Source organism: Thalassophryne amazonica, chromosome 2 (genome assembly GCF_902500255.1).
Source record: "Thalassophryne amazonica chromosome 2, fThaAma1.1, whole genome shotgun sequence".
Taxonomy (NCBI): Eukaryota; Metazoa; Chordata; class Actinopteri; order Batrachoidiformes; family Batrachoididae; genus Thalassophryne; species Thalassophryne amazonica.
Genome location: NC_047104.1, coordinates 69,568,857 through 69,589,236, shown reverse-complemented (window position 1 = coordinate 69,589,236; position 20,380 = coordinate 69,568,857). Strand labels below are relative to the sequence as shown.

General features: G+C 40.4%; 1 protein-coding gene across 1 annotated transcript in view; it reads right to left on the bottom strand.

The window, feature by feature from the left end:
• Positions 1–14,689: 14,689 nt before the first annotated feature.
• The window catches only part of hnrnph3 (heterogeneous nuclear ribonucleoprotein H3 (2H9)), a 30,876-nt gene continuing 25,185 nt past the window's right edge, over positions 14,690–20,380 (bottom strand). The window contains 5 exon segments of the mRNA XM_034187455.1: positions 14,690–15,520; positions 16,028–16,081; positions 16,736–16,871; positions 17,080–17,195; positions 17,324–17,419. Of these exon segments, the coding sequence (XP_034043346.1) occupies positions 15,447–15,520; positions 16,028–16,081; positions 16,736–16,871; positions 17,080–17,195; positions 17,324–17,419 (476 nt within the window). The 3' untranslated portion in view covers positions 14,690–15,446.

Here is a 20,380-nt window from a genome sequence, read left to right as displayed (position 1 = left end):
CAGAGCGCAAAATGCTTGAGGATTTTCGAAATGCGGTGTTTTCTGTATCGATTTTCTATTAATAATAATAATAATAATGATGATATTTGGGTTTTGCGCAAAACCAGAGGTAATAGCATTATAATATTATTTTGGTTGGTGATGTGCCGCAGGATTTTGTAAATATAAAAAGGGTGCCGCGGCTCAAAAAAGGTTGAAAATCACTGGCTAATGTAATGTAAAAAGATAAATGAAAATTTCACACACACACCCCTTTGACCGCTTAGTCCAATTAAGGGTCACGGGGTGCTGAAGCCTATCCCAGCAGTGATAAACCGCGAGGCGGGGTACACAGTGGACAGGATGCCAGTCTATCACAGGGCCACAGACAGACAAATATATTCACATCCACTCGCACACCTACGGACAATTTACAGATTCCAATCCACCTAACCCGCATGTCTTTGGATGTGGGAGGACACCGGAGCACCCGGAGGGAACCCACGCAAACACGGGGAGAACATGCAAACTCCAGACAGAAATGCCACATGTGGGAATCGAACCCAAGACCTTCTTGCTGTGAGGCAACAGTGCTAACCACTAAGCCACCGTGCTGCCTTAAATTAAAATTTGACAGAAATATTGAAGCACAGACATCTTAGATGGTTTGTTAGTACAGCTAACCACACCAGCCATATTATCTCAGATATGTGTAACAAAAAGCAGGGTTCACAGAAGGCAACCGGTTTAACTCTTCTTTTGCCTTTTGGCAAGCAAACATTTATTTGAACTTTTTTGGAGGGAGTTGCTACTTTTGAGTGACAAATCTTAAATCTTACCAGCATAAATTGTCAAATACATACCCGGTATGAGAAATGCATACAGGTAGGGCAGTCACAATTATTACAATATTTGCCAATCGTGATTATTTTTCATATTCGCGAATATTTTTCATAATTGCGATTACCGTGAATTACTTATTTTATCCACAAAGTTGCATAAAAGGACTCAGAATCTGACGTCATCGTGCTGCAGCAGCAGCCACATGCAGCCTCTCTGCCTCTGTTTCCTCTCGTCTTGGTCGGATGGTTAGTGAGGCTCGGATAATAACACGGAGCTTGAGGTTCTGGTTCCAAAGCCACGTACCACGGCACTGCTGTGGATGCATTTCGGTTTTAAGTAAGGCTGCCACGACTAGTCACGACTACGTTGACAATTGAAATCATTAACTAATGAGTCATTTATTTTATTTAAGTCTTTGTTTTTCCTCTCAATTCACAGTTTTAGGCAGCTGTCCTGCCGTCATTTGGACAACAAAATCACAAACAAACAGTTGCCCCAAGGCGCTTTATTGTAAGGCAATGCCATACAATAATTACGGAAAAACCCCAAACGACCCCCTGTGAGCAAGCACTTGGCGACAGTGGGAAGGAAAAACTCCCTTTTAACAGGAAGAAACCTCCAGCAGAACAAGGCTCAGGGAGGGGCAGTCTTCTGTTGGGACTGGTTGGGGCTGAGGGAGAGAACCAGGAAAAAGACATGCTGTGGAGGGGAGCAGAGATCAATCACTAATGATTAAATGCAGATTGGTGCATACAGAGCAAAAAGAGAAAGAAACACTCAGTGCATCATGGGAACCCCCCAGCAGTCTATGTCTATAGCAGCATAACTAAGGGATGGTTCAGGGTCACCTGATCCAGCCCTAACTATAAGCTTTAGCAAAAAGGAAAGTTTTAAGCCTAATCTTAAAAGTAGAGAGGGTGTCTGTCTCCCTGATCTGAATTGGGAGCTGGTTCTACAGGAGGAGCCTGAAAGCTGACTCCCATTCTACTCTTACAAGCCCTAGGAACTACAAGTAAGCCTGCAGTCAGAGCGAAATGAGTGAGTCCACTGTCTGAAGCCATAAGAAGATCATTTGTAACCTTCACTAATGCTGTTTCTGTACTATGATGAATTCTAAAACCTGACTGAAACTCTTCAAATAGACCATTCCTCTGCAGATGATCAGTTACCTGTTTTACAACTACCCTTTCAAGAATTTTTGAGAGAAAAGGAAGGTTGGAGATTGGCCTATAATTAGCTAAGATAGCTGGGTCAAGTGATGGCTTTTTAAGTAATGGTTTAATTACTGCCACCTTAAAAGCCTGTGGTACATAGCCAACTAATAAAGATAGACTGATCATATTTAAGATCGAAGCATTAATTAATGGTAGGGCTTCCTTGAGCAGCCTGGTAGGAATGGGGTCTAATAGACATGTTGATGGTTTGGAGGAAGTAACTAATGAAAATCTCAGAACAATCAGAGAAAAGAGTCTAACCAAATACCGGCATCACTGAAAGCAGCCAAAGATAACGATATGTCTTTGGGATGGTTATGACTAATTTTTTCTCTAATAGTTAAAATTTTATTAGCAAAGAAAGTCATGAAGTCATTACTAGTTAAAGTTAAAGGAATACTACGGCTCAATAGAGCTCTGACTCTTTGTCAGCCTGGCTACAGTGCTGAAAAGAAACCTGGGGTTGTTCTTATTTTCTTCAATTAGTGATGAGTAGTAAAATGTCCTAGCTTTACGGAGGGCTTTTTTATAGAGCAACAGACTCTTTTTCCAGGCTAAGTGAAGATCTTCTAAATTAGTGAGACGCCATTTCCTCCCCAACTTACGGGTTATCTGCTTTAAGCTGCGAGTTTGTGAGTTATACCACAGAGTCAGGCACTTCTGATTTAAGGCTCTCTTTTTCAGAGGAGCTACAGCATCCAAAGTTGTCTTCAATGAGGATGTAAAACTACTGACGAGATACTCTATCTCACTCACAGAGTTTAGGTAGCTACTCTGCACTGTGTTGGTATATGGCATTAGAGAACATAAAGAAGGAATCATATCCTTAAACCTAGTTACAGCGCTTTCTGAAAGACTTCTAGTGTAATGAAAGTTATTCCCCACTGCTGGGTAGTCCATCAGAGTAAATGTAAATGTTATTAAGAAATGATCAGACAGAAGTGAGTTTTCAGGGAATACTGTTAAGTCTTCAATTTCCATACCATAAGTGAGAACAAGATCTAAGATATGATTAAAGTGGTGGGTGGACTCATTTACATTTTGAGCAAAGCCAATTGAGTCTAATAATAGATTAAATGCAGTGTTGAGACTGTCATTCTAAGCATCTGTGTGGATGTTAAAATCGCCCACTATAATTATCTTATCTGAGCTAAGCACTAAGTCAGACAAAAGGTCTGAAAATTCACAGAGAAACTCACAGTAACGACCAGGTGGATAGATAATAAATAAAACTGGTTTTTGGGACTTCCAATTTGGATGGACAAGACTAAGAGTCAAGCTTTCAAATGAATTAAAGCTCTGTCTGGGTTTTGGATTAATTAATAAGCTGGAATGGAAGATTGCTGCTAATCCTCCGCCTCGGCCCGTGCTACGAGCATTCTGACAGTTAGTGTGACTCGGGGTGTTGACTCATTTAAACTAACATATTCATCCTGCTGTAACCAGGTTTCTGTAAGGCAGAATAAATCAATATGTTGATCAATTATTATATCATTTACTAACAGGGATTTAGAGAGAGACCTAATGTTTAATAGACCACATTTAACTGTTTTAGTCTGTGGTGCAGTTGAAGGTGCTATATTATTTTTTCTTTTTGAATTTTTATGCTTAAATAGATTTTTACTGGTTATTGGTGGTCTGGGAGCAGGCACAGTGGCCGTCTTATTCAAAACGGTTTAAAATGGGTAGTTTACCGAAGGAGCTGTGTGTGCGGAGTCAACTCGCTACGGACTGCGAGGGACGGACCACTTGAGGGAGTGAGATTCCTGAACGGAGGCACGAGACGTTACGTTCTGCTGTGAACTATCAGTGCACTTAAGACAGTGAGCGCGGAGCAGAGAGGATTTTAACCCGAGTGAACATGTTTAAAAACAAACCTTGGGGCTGCCTTTACTCTCTGTACTTTCTCTACACGTGTGGTTCTGATGGCATCGACCTGTTCACACCATGTGTGCATCGTATACTGAATTTATGGGATCACGAGATGAAATAAAAAGTCAAATATCCTTAAAAATGAGAATATATAAATGAACTGAGCAAAAATTACACACACGGGTTTAAAAAAAACCCTGCTGTGTGAGAAGCTGTGCAGAGGCACAGATCACAAAAAGCTGAACTTTACAGCTGTTTATTTTCCAAAGGTATGTATTTGTTCAATCTGAACTACTGATTCTGCTTGACCACTGCTGACACTTAGTGAAGACTGAAGCACCAACACAAAGCCACAATGGTGTTTAAACATGCCAAGAATATATGATTGTGTTGACACATTTTGTACTTTGAAAACAAATAGTTTTTAAGCTTTCCTTTGATACATTAGGTGAAATGCTGCTTTTTTCCCTGACAGGGAAAACAATCACTCTTTTGAAAATATTTGGTTAATGTGTGACAAAGAAATGCTGTAAATTATAAAGTCTTCAGTCTTAAAACACTACTTTGATTTTTATGTAGTGTGTATATAGATATTTATAGTGGCTAAGTGGATCCTTGTCATTTGATTAGTGGCTTGAATGTCACATGACCAGTGGTGGGCACAGTTCCGCTAATCCGCTAACCCTAATTATTGCTAATGTTTTCATTATCGGATTAGCCTTTCAGACAACTTTGAAAACCATCATCGGACCAATTATCTTCAGATACGTTTTGGTCCAATCATTTTTAGACCACTAACATTTTTGGAGGTGTGGTGAACAAAGCTTTACAGTTACAAACATTTATTAAGTTTAAAACCATTTCAGTACCTACCTGTTAAATGTTTCATTGTAGATGTGTAGTCCTCTGCAAACAGAGGACAGCTGGTGCCAGAAAAAAACGCTTTATTCTCTGAAGCAAAGGAAAACTGGTCACAAGGAAGAAAAAGCTCATTTCTTTTGACCCCATACACATACGAGGTCTGTGAGAAAAGTAACGGACCTTTTTATTTTTTTCAAAAACTATATGGATTTGAATCACGTGCGATTCCATCAGCCAAGCTTGAACCCTCGTGCGCATACGTGAGTTTTTCCACGCCTGTCGGTTGCGTCATTCGCCTGTGGGCAGGCTTTGAGTGAGCACTGGTCCACCCCTCCCGTCGGAATTCTTTTGTCTGAGAACTTGCTGAGAGACTGGCGCTTTGCTTGATCAAAATTTTTTCAGAAACTGTGAGACACATCCAAGTGGACACCATTCGAGAAATTCAGATGGTTTTCGGTGAAAATTTTTTGGGCTGATGAAAGATTAAGGAGTGTTACTATCGCTTTAAGGACGGCGCCGGAGGGCGTGCTGCGCCCCGTGCCGCCGCCGTCAGCCTGTTTCAAGCTGAAAACTTCCAAATTTAAGGCTCTGTTGATCCAGGACGTCGTGAGAGAGCAGAGAAGTTTCAGAAGAGGTCGGGATCAGCAGTTTATCCGGACATTCCACTGTTAAAGGAGATTTTGTAATGAAAGACGTGTGGACGGATTTGCGCGTCGGCACGCAGCCGCTCATCGCGCAGCGGCACAGAAAAACACCTTTGTGTTGGAAACCATTCGTAAGATTCAGGCGGCTTTTGATGGCTTTCAGTTGAGTGAGTATCCGAGAAATTGTTTAACAGCTGGGCATGTTCCAACTTGTCCTGTAAGGCTTCCAACGGAGGTGTACTGGAGACAATACTGGAAGTTATTGGTTATGCTGCATTCACACCGGACGCCACGCGACACCAGAAATTCACATCCCTCACCTGTCGATGGATGTGCCACCATTGCCCGGTGTGTCGCTCTGCTTGAGCCGCGTTCACACCGGACGCCACAAATTCATTTGCTGCAGGAGCTGCGTTTGGATGACGGCCGCTTTCAGCAGTACTTCCGCCTCTCCAGGACCCAGTTTGAGGACCTCCTGTCCCGTTCATGCGCGCATATGTGAACCAAAAAAAAAACAAACTGGCTGCTGCTGCAGTTCCAGTTCCTCGCTGTCCTCTCCAACTCTGTCATAATTGTGTTAAATGATTAAAGGACAAAGGGGTGTAAGTGCTGCTCACAGGCTGATTACCAGAGACAGGACATGTCCACATCAAGTATAAACTCCAGACAGCTACACGTCACTACATATCCAGTCCCTGATTGGTCATCGCGGTGCGACAAGACGAAAAAGTTCAGATTTTTCAACTTTGGGAAGAGGGTGACGCGGCGCGATGCAACGCGATATCACGCCACAAAGGTGCCAATCGCTCAAAATCGCTTTATTCAGGTCGCTTGATTCGCGTGCATTGCATCGCATTGCATGGCTTGAACTTTTGTGGCGCGACGATGCGTCCTTCCATAGGGATTACCTGCCGCCACCGGCGCTCGCTGGCAAATTTTGGGCTGGCATCCGGTGTGAACACGGCATTAGCTATAGCTTCCAATAAATTTCTGGGTGGTTTATCGGTTTAGCTTTATAAAAGATAACTTTTCAGTTAGCTGGTTAGCTGTTATCAAAGCTAACTTTTTGTTTAGCTGTGCCTACCACTGCACATGACATACAAGCCAATACCATTTGCCATTCGCCCTATAGAGGGTTTTCATGTGACATATCGGTCACGTCATTTTGTGTCCCACGGCCATTCTGGATTACGACGCGGTGGCCACTGTGATACACTACATGCATTTGGCGAACACTTGCAGACGCTTCAACGTCGGTGTAAAGAAGTGTCACGGCACCGTGGCGCTGAGAGATCCGCTGCTACCAGAAATCCACTGCTCCCAGAATTTTATTTTTTGCAATAACATTATATAAGAATACATAAAAACTGCCAAGGATAACACAAGAATGCTTCCAATACGGATGCTTATTTGCATTGTGTTCCTCGAGCACCGAGCTGCTGATCCGCAAGCTGCCCTTCCAGCACCTGGTGAGAGAAATCGCTCAGGACTTCAAAACGACCTCCGCTTTCAGAGCTCCGCTGTGATGCTCTACAGGAGACTGGCGAGGCTGACCTGGTCGGCAGCTTCCTAGTTCACAATATCGCAGTGTGACACTGTTGGCCAGTTCGTTACATCACCACTAAATTCACTATCTGGTATAAGATACGGATCCACTGAACCAACTGCTACACATTTATCACAATAATTAACTTTATCTCGAGGATTTAAAGCATCGTAATAACCGTACATTCTCTCCATTTCTCTCAAAAATTCTTGAAAGGGTAGTTGTAAAACAGCTAACTGATCATCTGCAGAGGAATGGTCTATTTGAAGAGTTTCAGTCAGGTTTTAGAATTCATCATAGTACAGAAACAGCATTAGTGAAGGTTACAAATGATCTTCTTATGGCCTCGGACAGTGGACTCATCTCTGTGCTTGTTCTGTTAGACCTCAGTGCTGCTTTTGATACTGTTGACCATAAAATTTTATTACAGAGATTAGAGCATGCCATAGGTATTAAAGGCACTGCGCTGCGGTGGTTTGAATCATATTTGTCTAATAGATTACAATTTGTTCATGTAAATGGGGAATCTTCTTCACAGACTAAAGTTAATTATGGAGTTCCACAAGGTTCTGTGCTAGGACCAATTTTATTCACTTTATACATGCTTCCCTTAGACAGTATTATTAGACGGTATTGCTTAAATTTTCATTGTTACGCAGATGATACCCAGCTTTATCTATCCATGAAGCCAGAGGACACACACCAATTAGCTAAACTGCAGGATTGTCTTACAGACATAAAGACATGGATGACCTCTAATTTCCTGCTTTTAAACTCAGATAAAACTGAAGTTATTGTACTTGGCCCCACAAATCTTAGAAACATGGTGTCTAACCAGATCCTTACTCTGGATGGCATTACCCTGACCTCTAGTAATACTGTGAGAAATCTTGGAGTCATTTTTGATCAGGATATGTCATTCAAAGCGCATATTAAACAAATATGTAGGACTGCTTTTTTGCATTTACGCAATATCTCTAAAATCAGAAAGGTCTTGTCTCAGAGTGATGCTGAAAAACTAATTCATGCATTTATTTCCTCTAGGCTGGACTATTGTAATTCATTATTTTCAGGTTGTCCTAAAAGTTCCCTAAAAAGCCTTCAGTTAATTCAAAATGCTGCAGCTAGAGTACTGACGGGGACTAGAAGGAGAGAGCATATCTCACCCATATTGGCCTCTCTTCATTGGCTTCCTGTTAATTCTAGAATAGAATTTAAAATTCTTCTTCTTACTTATAAGGTTTTGAATAATCAGGTCCCATCTTATCTTAGGGACCTCGTAGTACCATATCACCCCAATAGAGCGCTTCGCTCTCAGACTGCAGGCTTACTTGTAGTTCCTAGGGTTTGTAAGAGTAGAATGGGAGGCAGAGCCTTCAGCTTTCAGGCTCCTCTCCTGTGGAACCAGCTCCCAATTCAGATCAGGGACAGACACCCTCTCTACTTTTAAGATTAGGCTTAAAACTTTCCTTTTTGCTAAAGCTTATAGTTAGGGCTGGATCAGGTGACCCTGAACCATCCCTTAGTTATGCTGCTATAGACGTAGACTGCTGGGGGTTCCCATGATGCACTGTTTCTCTTTTTGCTCTGTATGCACCACTCTGCATTTAATCATTAGTGATCGATCTCTGCTCCCCTCCACAGCATGTCTTTTTCCTGGTTCTCTCCCTCAGCCCCAACCAGTCCCAGCAGAAGACTGCCCCTCCCTGAGCCTGGTTCTGCTGGAGGTTTCTTCCTGTTAAAAGGGAGTTTTTCCTTCCCACTGTAGCCAAGTGCTTGCTCACAGGGGGTCGTTTTGACCGTTGGGGTTTTACATAATTATTGTATGGCCTTGCCTTACAATATAAAGCGCCTTGGGGCAACTGTTTGTTGTGATTTGGCGCTATATAAAAAAAAAATTGATTGATTGATTGATTTTTCTATCACGCACCAGCCTCCTTGTAATCCAGAATGGAGACAGCACCTGTCCTGCAGTAAATCGGTCACATGATTGAAAACCCTCTATTGACGTATCCCATAATCCCTTGCGTGCCAGAGTCGCTGCAGTCAAACATATAGAGAATCAACATGACAATTGTAAATGAATATTATACTACAAAAATGTTAATTTTTTTATGCTTTTCATCACATTAATAAGAGACTGCTGCATGATACCCTGAAAACTTGCTAAAACAATTTTAACAAATAATCTGTCTGTTACGTTTAATCTGCATGGAATTTAATAAACGCAAACCAAATTTCAGACATTATATATTAGTTTCAAACAAAGAGGACAAACAGTGTTGTAAAGAACAATAATCAAGACGTTAAAGCAAACTTCACTTTCCCCCAGAACGACATGAACAGGAAGCGAGCGTAGCTCACAGCAGCTCCCATTGAAAATGACAGACAGCCTGTGATTCTCGCATGTTTACATAAAACAAACGCAATAACGTCTAAAAACCCAGATAATATATTCACGAGAGTTTTAGGCACAATATAAAAATAGTTTCATGTTGCAATGTTAATGGTGTTGTCTGTGTGCAGCGTGATCAGAGCGTCTCAATGCAGTTCTCAATGTTACTGAGATCTCGCAGCGCAGCGACCTCTCCGAGGTTTTGTGGCATTTGAAACGTCAATAGGGCGAATTGTGTTTCATTGAACATGCAACTTTGGTGCTATATGAAATGTGCTGTTGTACTCGCCAACCACGCGCATGCTCACACTACCGGGAGCAGTGTTTAGCTAAACATAGTGGAGTTTGTTTTGCTGACGGATGATGATTTAAAGGAGCTAATTGCCGCTGCTAATTCTTCTAACACTTAAAAGCAAATCAACTTCACTGTAAGCTATCTTTAGGCATGAATAGTGCTGTGGTTCAGGGACCTTAATTTTGGGGTACCTTGCATAAATTTAGAACAAGACAAAATGGGTATCAATTTGTTCCTTGAGATGTGCACTAATATAATATTGAGGTTGTACTCGTGGAATATACTTTTTACATGATGAATTAACCCCTTGTTTGTGGTTCCCGTGAAAAACGTAATTACCAGAAAACGCTGGGGCTGACATTTTCTGCTTTCATTTGGTGGATAAACATCCTTTTATCAATATATGGATTTATTTATAACCATTTGCAGTTTTTTATTACTTATATTTATGATTTTATGATGTACTCTGGCATCATCTGCACCATTTTTTTTAATTCCTTTTTGGTTATAAAGGGACTCATAACAAATATTGCCATTTTAGTTCTGAAAATGGCAACATACTGATAGACTGTTATAATTTATTCCTTGGGATATCTACCTGAAAAAATGAAATGTTTTGATAAATGTGATTATTCTTTAAAATGGTGCATTAACCCCTTATTTATTGTAGCCGCATACATAGTGAAAATCCGGAGCAATGGCCCTGCAAACTAAAATCAGAAAATTGAAGAACAACTGGATATATTGTTCAATTTGCCTTCTTTAATTATCAAAAATTATCAAAAAGATTTTGATGTTGTGGAATGCACATTGGTACTGACGTGATCATTAACCCTTTCACTGCTGTAGTTGCTTATATATGGTCAACAAAATGCTTTACTAAATATCAATGTAAGCAAATATGACATTTTTAAAATTCAAGACCCCATCCAGAAAAATGCAAATAGCCATTTACCTTTTCGAATCTGGCACCAAATGTAAGTTTTAGTGCTACACTGATATGGTAGTTAGAGGGGGCTAGATTTGAGACATGTTACCTATAAATGCGGATTTCTCTGTAAAGGACTAAATATCAATACTAAGTACCTTGATTAAATCTGTGTTTTGGGTTACCTGTCACCTTCCTTCCTCATTAAATAGGACAAAAATCCTATAGTGCTCAGTTATATTGTAGATGAAGAATCTTTATCACTGATTTACATCAAGTTAGTATCTGTTGCTTCATCCCCATCATCCACCTCATGCAAATTCTATTATTTGGATTTTGGCATTCTGAGTTAAAGGAGCAGATCTCAATGCATTCAATACCAGCCTGCAAGCATTGGCACTTCTGACCATTGCAACTTTTGTCTGTGCAGTACAAATGTGTAACATCCCTAACTTCGACTGGAGCCGACTCATTTTTGTACATAGTTGGTTGAATGGTGAAAAAGCATAATTATTGCTGCAGTGCAAAGGTTCCACATTAGGTACACACACACTGTTGATATCAGCAAGCTACTATTCATAAGCATTGAGTAATGACGACCATTAACTTAACCATGGATGTTACATAATAAAACAAAACATCTATGATGAAGCCTTATCAGAGGTGGCCACAGTAAAAACAACAGTAACCTAGCTTGAAGCGTTCGCCTCAGTTATTTTTCTGATTTTCACAAAGTGCCCCCCTATATGCCAAGAAAATGGTTGAAAAGCAATATTAGTGGCGCAGATTCAATGGACGGTTGAACAGACAGGTGCCACCAGTGGTAACACTACCCCGACTTGCCTCGGTGTAAAAACATTGCAGAGGTCGGATGATTTTTCAGACGTTCACTTTAATGAACAAGCCCCATGAGAAGCATTTATTTTAGTTACTGACGTGAACACCAGATGTCTCTGCTGAGGTGCAACAGTTTCATCAAAATTGTCTATATGACATGACTTCATCTACCTGTAGGATGATAAAAAATGAGATTTCAGCTATATTTGTATGGGTTGCAGTAACTCATGATACCATAGGGGCTGGCAGGAGACCTCTCTCTCTAGATTATGAATCAACATCATATACATAGTGTATGCATATCACATGTACTGCAGGACAAGCACTGAATATTATGAAACCACACTTGCTAATTTTAAGACGTAAGACCTACAAACTCATCTATTTTATGAATTTTCCTGTTTGTAGCACTTGAAATTCACCTGATATGACCACTACAAATTCCACTTTTATAGCCATCTATATTTAATTGGTTACTCTATAATCATTATCCATTGAAGGCCATTTCAAGAAGAGCTGAAAGCAGCTCTTAATGTGTACTTTGTCCTGCGAAATAAAGGGTTAATATTGAGTAGAAACCTATGAAAATGTTTCAAATCAGCAGGAAGGGGTGTACATGTCTGAAACGAAAGCAGAGGAAACATTAGATATGATTTATTTCCACCTGTCGGTACAAAGTAGCAAACAAACAAATGACAAATTTTCAGTTTTCATGGTTGCCGCACGTAAGGGGTTAATAAACATTGTAGAAAGTAGATTTGAGAGTACAACCTCAATTTCCTTATAGTAGACATCCCAAAGAACAAAATGATACCTAATTTGTTTTGTTCTAAAGTTGTGCAAGCTAAATCCATTTTTAAGGCTCTTTTTGGGTCATAGCCGCAGCACTAGAAGAGCCGTTAGGATGAAAAGCTGAACAAATTTCTGACGTGATTTTTCACTGGACTGAGGAACTAGTCTTTCTTTGTACAACCCCTGGCAAAAATTATGGAATCACCGGCCTCGGAGGATGTTCATTCAGTTGTTTATTTTTGTAGAAAAAAAAGCAGATCACAGATATGACACAAAACTAAAGTCATTTCAGATGGCAACTTTCTGGCTTTAAGAAACACTATAAGAAATCAAGAAAAAAAAAATTGTGGCAGTCAGTAACGGTTACTTTTTTAGACCAAGCAGAGGGAAAAAAAATATGGGCTCACTCAATTCTGAGGAATAAATTATGGAATCACCCTGTAAATTTTCATCCCCAAACTAACACCTGCATCATATCAGATCTGCTCGTTAGTCTGCATCTAAAAAGGAGTGATCACACCTTGGAGAGCTGTTGCACCAAGTGGACTGACATGAATCATGGCTCCAACACGAGAGATGTCAATTGAAACAAAGGAGAGGATTATCAAACTCTTAAAAGAGGGTAAATCATCACGCAATGTTGCAAAAGATGTTGGTTGTTCACAGTCAGCTGCGTCTAAAGTCTGAACCAAATACAAACAACATGGGAAGGTTGTTAAAGGCAAACATACTGGTAGACCAAGGAAGACATCAAAGCGTCAAGACAGAAAACTTAAAGCAATATGTCTCAAAAATGCACAACAAAACAAATGAGGAACGAATGGGAGGAAACTGGAGTCAACGTCTGTGACCGAATCTGCATTGGGCAAGGTGATGATGCTGGAACTTTTGTTTGGTGCCGTTCCAATGAGAATTGTATAAAGATGACTGCCTGAAGAGAACATGTAAATTTCCACAGTCATTGATATGGGGCTGCATGTCAGGTAAAGGCACTGGGAGATGGCTGTCATTACATCATCAATAAATAGCACAAGTTTACGTTGATATTTGACACTTTTCTTATCCCATCAATTGAAAGGATGTTTGGGGATGATGAAATCATTTTTAAGATTATAATGCATCTTGCCATAGAGCAAAAACTGTGAAAACATTCCTTGCAAAAACACACATAGGGTCAATGTCATGGCCTGCAAATAGTCCGGATCTTAATCCAATTGAAAATCTTTGGTGGAAGTTGAACAAAATGGTCCATGACAAGGCTCCAACCTGCAAAGCTTATCTGGCAACAGCAATCAGAGAAAGTTGGAGCCAGATTGATGAGTACTGTTTGTCACTCATTAAGTCCATGCCTCAGAGACTGCAAGCTGTTGTAGTACATGAAGTCACTGCACAGCATCATGGATACCATCACAATTTTGGACTCCAATTTAAAGTTTGTGTTTGACTGTTAAGCAGCAGTGGAACACCAAAATGTAAGTCCCTTTTCTGCTGTTTATAAATTAATAAAATATCAAATAAGGATCTATTTTAGCCATTATGTAAAACAAATAATGAACATTTTCAATAGAACAAATATTTAATTCGGTGAAAGCTGGAATGTTCCAGCTTTCACCTCATGGAAAACTACACCATTGAACTTAACATTTATTACTTGTATACTATTCGTCCAGTTCAAAAATATTTGGGTTGTGTGGCTACTGTCAGGATATATTCGTTTATTAGATACACTTTGCTAGTATTTTGCCTGTAGAACAGACTTGAGCCTTTGTGACATTCAACAGTACAGCAAACAGTCCTCAGATTTTGTTCCATACTGACACTAACAGCAGGCTGAATTGTTTAGATCAGTCACGGTGCCTCCATATTTTCATGTTGTCAGAGAAAGACTCATCAGATCAGGTGGCTTTTCTCCAGTCTTCTATTGTGTCATCCTGTGCCTGTGCTATTAAGACATGGCTTCATCCTGTGTTGCTGGAGCACATCTGCATTCATTTCTGTACTTTGGCTGTAACTTTTTTTTTTTGGCCTCCATCAGCTGGAACCATTCTTCTGACCTCTGTCATCTTCACTCAGACACCCACTAAAGCACTCACTGATTTTTTTTTTTTTTTTTTTTTTTAGGCCAATTTGAAGACCAGAGATGTTTACATGTGAAACTTAAGACCAGTAGTTACTGGCTTAGCAGCCCATCTGCCATCAATAACTACAATACAATCACTGTTCCTCAATCTAAAGCTCCATCCATAACTGCATCAAATTTATGCAACATGAGTGGCCGAATGCTTTGATCAATAGGTGTACCTAACTAGTGAGTGTTCGTTTATATTAGTTATAAAATCCTCTCAGAATGTTGGCTGCCATTTAAAATAATTAGTTTGAAGGTGACTGAAACATTTAATGTTGCTTCTGAGTCCACTTTTTTTTTTTTTGTTATTTTGGGGGGGTATGAAGAATACATTTAAAGGCCACATCAGTCATGGAGACAGGCTTAAATATAAAATTTATTAGGCAAAATGTACAACAGCTTATACAAGCTAAAGTACAGCTCAAATATACTCAATTTGATTTCACGCAGAGAATATTCAAATTTTTTGATTCTGTTATCAACTGAAAACAAAAAGGGGGAAAAAAACCTACCTCACAAATTACCAGTTCAAAGCAGAAAATCTGATCTAAAATCACAACGTAAAGCCAAGTCAACAAACGCATTTAAAATATTTTTAAGTTCTTTTTTTTTTTTACCAATTTTTACTGAACCATCATACATCTGTAATAATAATCAAAACTCTTCTGTTGGTGATTCATCACCTGACTCAACCATGAAGCTTTAACACATCCACCAGATAACAGGACAAATTATTATGCAGCACAAGAGGGGAAAAAGTACTGCCCAAGTCTCATAAAAATTTTGAATTCTGTCAAATTACAACAAAACTGCACTATTTTTCCACTCCTCTACATCGAACAAAAACATTTGTTGACTGTACAAGGTTGACAATGTACAAATAAATAAAAGATGAACTATATTCTGCGGGCACAAAAGTCAACCTTAAAATGAAACATTTTATTTTTGGAGCTGAACGCAATTATTACTGTTAAAGTCGCATCTGATTTGTCTGTTGGTGAAAAAAAACCCACAATAAAACAAAGCTCTGACACACAGGTGACCTCAGATCAGCTCTCTGCTTAGAAACATTAATGAGTAAATGTGGACTAATAATAATGGGTGGAATGATGTCATCAGTACGTGCCTCGCAGCCCTCTGCTCCGTAAGCCTCCATCCCCTCCTGAGTTACCATAGTAACCACCACGGCCTAAAGACATTCACAAAGACAGGTCAATGCAACAAAATCACAGCAATAAATAAGAAAATACAGAATACAAGCCTTGGAATCTGGTAATGCAGTGATTATTATTCATTGGAGCCAATATTTAGTACCTCTCTTAGTATTTAATTTAAACTCTGCTTTGGGAATAACACTCAAAAGCACCAAGAGTTACTGCTCATGACCAACATCAACACACAATCTGAACACTGACCATTTTCACAGGATGAGAAATGACAAATGTTGCACAGTCACTGATTTTCTACTTATTTTCCACTTTTTGTGCAACATTACTAACCATAGCTGCTTATTTACTGTGCACAGCCCCCTTTTTTTAATAAAAACATTTTCCGTGTAACACTGCATGACATACATGTTGGATCAATAAATCCTCCAATCAGACCCCCACAAATTCCACATGGTGATGATAGCTGCAGCCTTTTGTTGGCTATCAAACTGCTTCAGATGTTCAGATGTTGCCAAAATAAAACTCACTCATTTCTGCTCCACTTGCTGTTGAGTTGAGGAAAAGCTCGATGTAACGATGCTCTGTGAAGACAATCAAGAACATGAGTCATCAGACCTGTTCAACCCGAATAAAGTCCAGCCACATTTTTAAATAACTTATTTATATGGAATTTATCCAACACTCTACTAAACAACACAAGCTGAGGCAGGATGCGACCTCATCATAAACGCCTTGCGACATATGTATTTTTAATGGCCTTAATATGAGGACTGAACATTGTTTGTGGTCTTTAATGAGACTTTGGAAGCTCATTATGACAAATTCTTTGCACCTTTCATACTGAATTTTTGTCATAAGTCATAGGGGAGGTGATGGTCTTGTAGTTAAGCGTTGGGCTTAAGACCAGAGGATCCTCGGTTCAAATCCCAGCCTGACCGGAAAATCACTAAGGGCCCTTGGTCAAGGTCTTTAATCCCCTCGTTGCTCCCAGTGTGTAGTGAGCACTTGCATGGTAACATCCCGACATCGGGGTGAATGTGAGGCATTACTGTAAAGTGCTTTGAGCGTCTGATGCAGATGAAAAAGCACTATATAAATGCAGTCCATTTACCATAAGTCAACAATTTCTATCATGAAATTATTCCAGAGTGAAAGACACTGTTATACAACAGCAGCAAAACTAATGACAGAAATTACAAAAGGAGGAGGAGAGAGAGGAAAAAAAGAAGACATACGCATGTGGTTCTTGTCTTTGGACATGGCCGCCACAGCATCTTCGTGGCAGCGGAACTCCACATCTGCCTCTCCAGTTGCCTTTCCACTCGGAGACACATCGATATGAACCCTCAGTGGATTCAAAGGAGCAAAGAACTAAAGAAAGAGAGACAGTGGGAGCAGCGATCACATCATTGATCTGAAAGCAGGAGCCAGTGATCAGCAGCGTTCTGGTCAACAACAATAAACAGCAACATCACGGACTGAAGCTAATGAACAGCTAATTAACCACAACTAAAGTGGCTCTTTATTAAGTAACACAAAGCCTTACATCACCGCTGTGTGTGCGGGTGTGTGTTCGTACTCTGGCAACGTCTCCCTCTGTGGCACGGAACGGTAAACCCCTCATGTGGACAAAGTGGCCACCATGAAGACCCGCACCAGAATCACCATGACTGCTGTAACTGTGGCCTCCCATTCCTGGTCCAAAGCAAACAACATCCACAGGTCACAAACCTCACACACACGACAAACTTGTGCAGGAGATGAATCAACTGCAGTGAAACTATTTTGCAGACCCAAGTAAAAAAAATAAATGTGGAGTGCACCTCTGCCCAATCTTTCTCCTCTCAGCCGCTCGTCAAACATGCCATCGCTGAAATGGTAACTGCTGAATCCGTTGTAGTTGTCAAAGTTTCCATAACCTGCACACAGCGAGCAACAAAGGCTGAAAGATGGTTTTAAAAAAACTGCAAAGGCCTCAAATCAATTGCTTCACAGCAACAAAGTGAAAAATAAACACTGTAAAACTCTGCCCAGAATAAATAAACACTTCATCGACAAAACGACATCATCTCATGTTGGTTGATAACTGAAGCCCTTAAATTAATACAATTCATAATTTGATATGGGTGCACATTCCAGAACTGTCCAGGGGGTGTCAGTGTTCACTGTCCAGTTTATAACCAGTTACATCGAGTGACCAAGTCAAGCAGACCACTGTCCACATAAGCCACTATCAATGAGGACAAAAAGAAATCTGGTGTGACAGAAGCGGTTCACTTCAGACCTCACAATATTTAGAAGAGGAACTCAACTCTTATTTCCTGTTAATTATGTAATTTCTAATGTTAATTTACTGTCTTATTTATAAATTGTTTAGGTTCTTGTCATCATTTACACACTTATTTAATTTTTTATTATTTCTGTTTTGTCATTTGATTTTTTTTTTTAAATGGACCACAATGGAAATAGTATTTTCTTGTGTCATCAAATCAAATCAATTTCATTTATATAGCGCCAAATCACAACAAACAGTTGCCCCAAGGCGCTTCATATTGCAAGGCAAAGCCATACAATAATTACAGAAAAACCCCCAACTGTCAAAACGACCCCCTGTGAGCAAGCACTTGGCGACAGTGGGAAGGAAAAACTCCCTTTTAACAGGAAGAAACCTCCAGCAGAACCAGGCTCAGGGAGGGGCAGTCTTCTGCTGGGACTGGTTGGGGCTGAGAGAGAGAACCAGGACAAAGACATGCTGTGGAGGGGAGCAGAGATCAATCACTAATGATTAAATGCAGAGTGGTGCATACAGAGCAAAAAGAGAAAGAAACACTCAGTGCATCATGGGAACCCCCCAGCAGTCTAAGTCTATAGCAGCATAACTAAGGGATGGTTCAGGGTCACCTGATCCAGCCCTAACTATAAGCTTTAGCAAAAAGGAAAGTTTTAAGCCTAATCTTAAAAGTATAGAGGGTGTCTGTCTCCCTGATCCGAATTGGGAGCTGGTTCCAGAGGAGAGGAGCCTGAAAGCTGAAGGCTCTGCCTCCCATTCTACTCTTACAAACCCTAGGAACTACAAGTAAGCCTGCAATCTGAGAGCGAAGCGCTCTATTGGGGTGATATGGTACTATGAGGTCCCTAAGATAAGATGGGACCTGATTATTCAAAACCTTATAAGTAAGAAGAAGAATTTTAAATTCTATTCTAGAATTAACAGGAAGCCAATGAAGAGAGGCCAATATGGGTGAGATATGCTCTCAGAGGGAGAGGAAGTCAACGTGGGTATTCAGATGGCGGGAAAAAGTTTGCCATAGAGCCCGACGACTTTGATGCCGAGGTTCTGCGAGACTTTGTTCTTGCCTTTAAGAAAGGGAAGCTCAGCCCCATCATAAAGTCTCAGCCGACACCAAAGAACAACAAAGGTCCGGTGAAGGTGGTGGTAGGGAAAACATCTGACGAGATTGTCATGGATCCTCAGAAGGATGTCCTGATTGAGTTTTATGCGCCGTGGTGCGGTCACTGTAAGAAACTGGAGCCAGACTATCTGGCTCTGAGCAAGAAGTACAAGGCAGAGAAGAACCTGGTGATTGCCAAGATGGACTCCACTGCCAAGGACATTCCCAATGACAGCTACAGAGTGGAAGGTTTCCCCACGATATACTTCACCCCGAGCAACAACAAGCAGAAGCCCATCAAACTGGAGGGCGGGGACAGAACGTTGGAGGGACTCAGCAAGTGTGTAGAAGAACACGCCACCAAGCTGTCACAGCGACAGGATGAGCTCAGAGTGCGGCGAGCACTGAAGGACTCTAAAGGTTAGGGCGGAGAGTCTCGTAGGGCACTGAGTGGGAGCGGAGTCTAAACTGTGTTACTGAGTTGTGTCATCCATGTATTTTTAACGTATTTATAATTACGTATATGCACTTACACTCACGCTTTTAATATAAAGATGATTTAGTGCTCCCTGCTGGAGTCCAAAATGTAATTAGCAACATTAGCTAATATTTGTAGCTTCTCCAAAACTATTGCTTCTATCAGCGTTGTGTTTTGGTGGCATTCATCCTTGAGCCAAAATACATTAAGCACACACCGAACAGCAAATATCAGCTGTGGTCTGTTTGCCCCTGATCCAAGTTGCACACACAGTTGTTTGCCAAACAGGGTGGAGATCAAACACAATACACATTTCACGCATGGTGTCAGACTTTGGAAAGGTGCGCAAGCAGAAATTTCACGCAGTCACATCGCTCAACACCTAGCCATGCTGGCAGATTTCAGTAATAGTAATAACAACAACAACCCTCCAATACCCGACGGTGGATTACGCAAGACATGCTACTCGGAACGGATTGAAAGATCTACAAAGAGCATCAAAAGTGAAGCAGAAGCTGCAGCTTCTATAGGTAAACTTAGTATTTCATTTAATGCAAGCTTAAATTTTATATATGATGAGTAAAGTGCTCTGACTCACTGTGTAGCGTTGCCTTTGTGTACCTGGGTGGCTGTTTTTAAAAGGTCATTAAGTATTACTATAATGTGGTGGCCATGGTGATACAAAGAATAAAGTGTCTGCGTAAATTCGGTTGTTGGTTATGACACATTGATATTCAAAGAAATTAGAACAAACCCATACGTGATGCATTAATCAACATCATGAAATGCATGATCACATGTACCCTTATTTCTAATGACCTAACAATTCTAATTCATAGTAATACTACAGTTAATTATGCTTTACTGCTAAAGATGTAGGAGAACCTCTGGCCTTCCTTTATTATTTATTCATTCAGTTATTTATACATACTTATTCTCTAGCAATTACATGACTGGAATACTATATCTCATGGCTATGTGAATTCATGGTATTTGTGACTTTAGATGCT